At 48.9% G+C, this 1,647-nt stretch overlaps 1 protein-coding gene across 1 annotated transcript; it reads left to right on the top strand.

Annotated features, from left to right (window-relative positions):
- Positions 1-908: 908 nt before the first annotated feature.
- LOC108525150 (protein transport protein Sec61 subunit alpha-like) lies at positions 909-1,644 on the top strand (the record flags this gene model as incomplete). Its single annotated transcript, XM_017866216.1, has 2 exons — positions 909-1,184; positions 1,454-1,644. Coding segments are annotated over 2 exons (467 nt in total), but the record flags the coding sequence as incomplete, so codon positions are not given.
- Between the last annotated feature and the right edge of the window lie 3 nt (positions 1,645-1,647).

Genomic DNA, 1,647 nt, shown 5'->3' with positions numbered 1-1,647 from the left:
ATCTCCTGACCTCGTGATCCGCCCACCTCCACATCCCAAAGCGCTGGGATTACAGGCGGGAGCCACTGCGCCCAGCTTTAAGTATTTAATTTTTAAATCCTCTGTATTCTGAGCCCTGTTATAGGTACTGGGAATTCATAAAAATAAACCCTTTCTACTCTCCAAGGGTTTCAGAGGGAGAGGTTGTATTCCTAGAAAAGTTTAGCTTTTCTGTTTATGATTAAAAACACTGTAAGGAACTGTTGCAAGGTGTGAGGCCACTGCTGTAGTGGCCCTGCCTCAGAGCCAGTGTAAAAGCTCAGGAAACATCACCAGCTAGAGAGAAACGCCGTTGGGATTTGGGTGTGTGGCCTCCAGGCTTTTCTCCATATTCCACACAGATGTGGATGTAATGTGATAGGCTTTGTCTTTTGGGGAAAAAAAAAAAGGATCATTCCAGCGTGCTCACTTCCATGTTTTGTTTTGGTGTGAGACGGGGTCTCATCGTGTTGCTCAGGCTGGAATGCAGTGGCGTGATCTCGGCTCACTGCAGCCTAGACCTCCCAGGCTCAAGTGATCATCCCACCTCAGCCTCCTGAGTACCTGGGACTACAGGCATGCACCACTACACCCGGCTAGTTTTGTTTATTTTTTGTAGAGATAGAGTCTCACTGTGTTGCCCAGGCTGGTCTTGAACTTCTGGGCTCAAGCAATTCTCCCACCTCGGCCTCCCAAAGTGCTGGGATTATAGGTGTAAGCTACCCCACCTAGCCTTCAGTGTATTTTTAAACCAGCTTTTCTGGGCCTCTTCTGGATATTCCCCCAAAGTGCAGGAGTGCAGTGGTGGGTAAGGAATGGGCACAAGCTCTCAGAACTGGAAGCCCCAGAACCAGCACACAGGATTTCTTCCCTTGTGGCCCACTGGATAGTCCCCGGCTGGACTGTGCTCCTGTGCAGCAGGCTGGAATGAGGCAGTGAAGGGGATTTGGTTCTGTTTGGCTTCTCAGGGCTTCCGAGTGGACCTGCCAATCAAGTCGGCCCGCTACCGCGGCCAGTACAACACCTACCCCATCAAGCTCTTCTATACGTCCAACATCCCCATCATCCTGCAGTCCGCCCTGGTGTCCAACCTTTATGTCATCTCCCAAATGCTCTCAGCTCGCTTCAGTGGCAACTTGCTGGTCAGCCTGCTGGGCACCTGGTCGGTAAGTAGGCTCTTCGAAGATGAGCTAGCAATGCAGCTAGTTGGAGTGGTTTCTGTCAGTGTGTCTGGCTCATGAACAGATATTTCATCCAAAGATATTTTCCATTGTAACTTTTACAAATTCAGCACATTAAATTATCTTTTCAGTAAGAAAATTGTACCATGGGCACCAAGTAAAATTGCATTCTTTCATCTGCTCAGAACTATTTTTGCCCTGATGCTAAAGTAAAATGAGGAGCACTCACATGCATTTGGTTTCTTCTTCCCCAGGACACGTCTTCTGGGGGTCCCGCACGTGCTTATCCAGTTGGTGGCCTTTGCTATTACCTGTCCCCTCCAGAATCTTTTGGCTCTGTGTTAGAAGACCCGGTCCATGCAGTTGTATACATAGTGTTCATGCTGGGCTCCTGTGCATTCTTCTCCAAAACGTGGATTGAGGTCTCAGGTTCCTCTGCCAAAGATGT

The sequence above is a fragment of the Rhinopithecus bieti genome, unplaced genomic scaffold (assembly GCF_001698545.2).
Source record: "Rhinopithecus bieti isolate Rb0 unplaced genomic scaffold, ASM169854v2 scaffold_10081, whole genome shotgun sequence".
In the NCBI taxonomy this organism is placed as follows: domain Eukaryota; kingdom Metazoa; phylum Chordata; class Mammalia; order Primates; family Cercopithecidae; genus Rhinopithecus; species Rhinopithecus bieti.
Note: the sequence above shows the minus strand (reverse complement) of the source record. Positions and strands in the feature narration are given on the sequence as shown.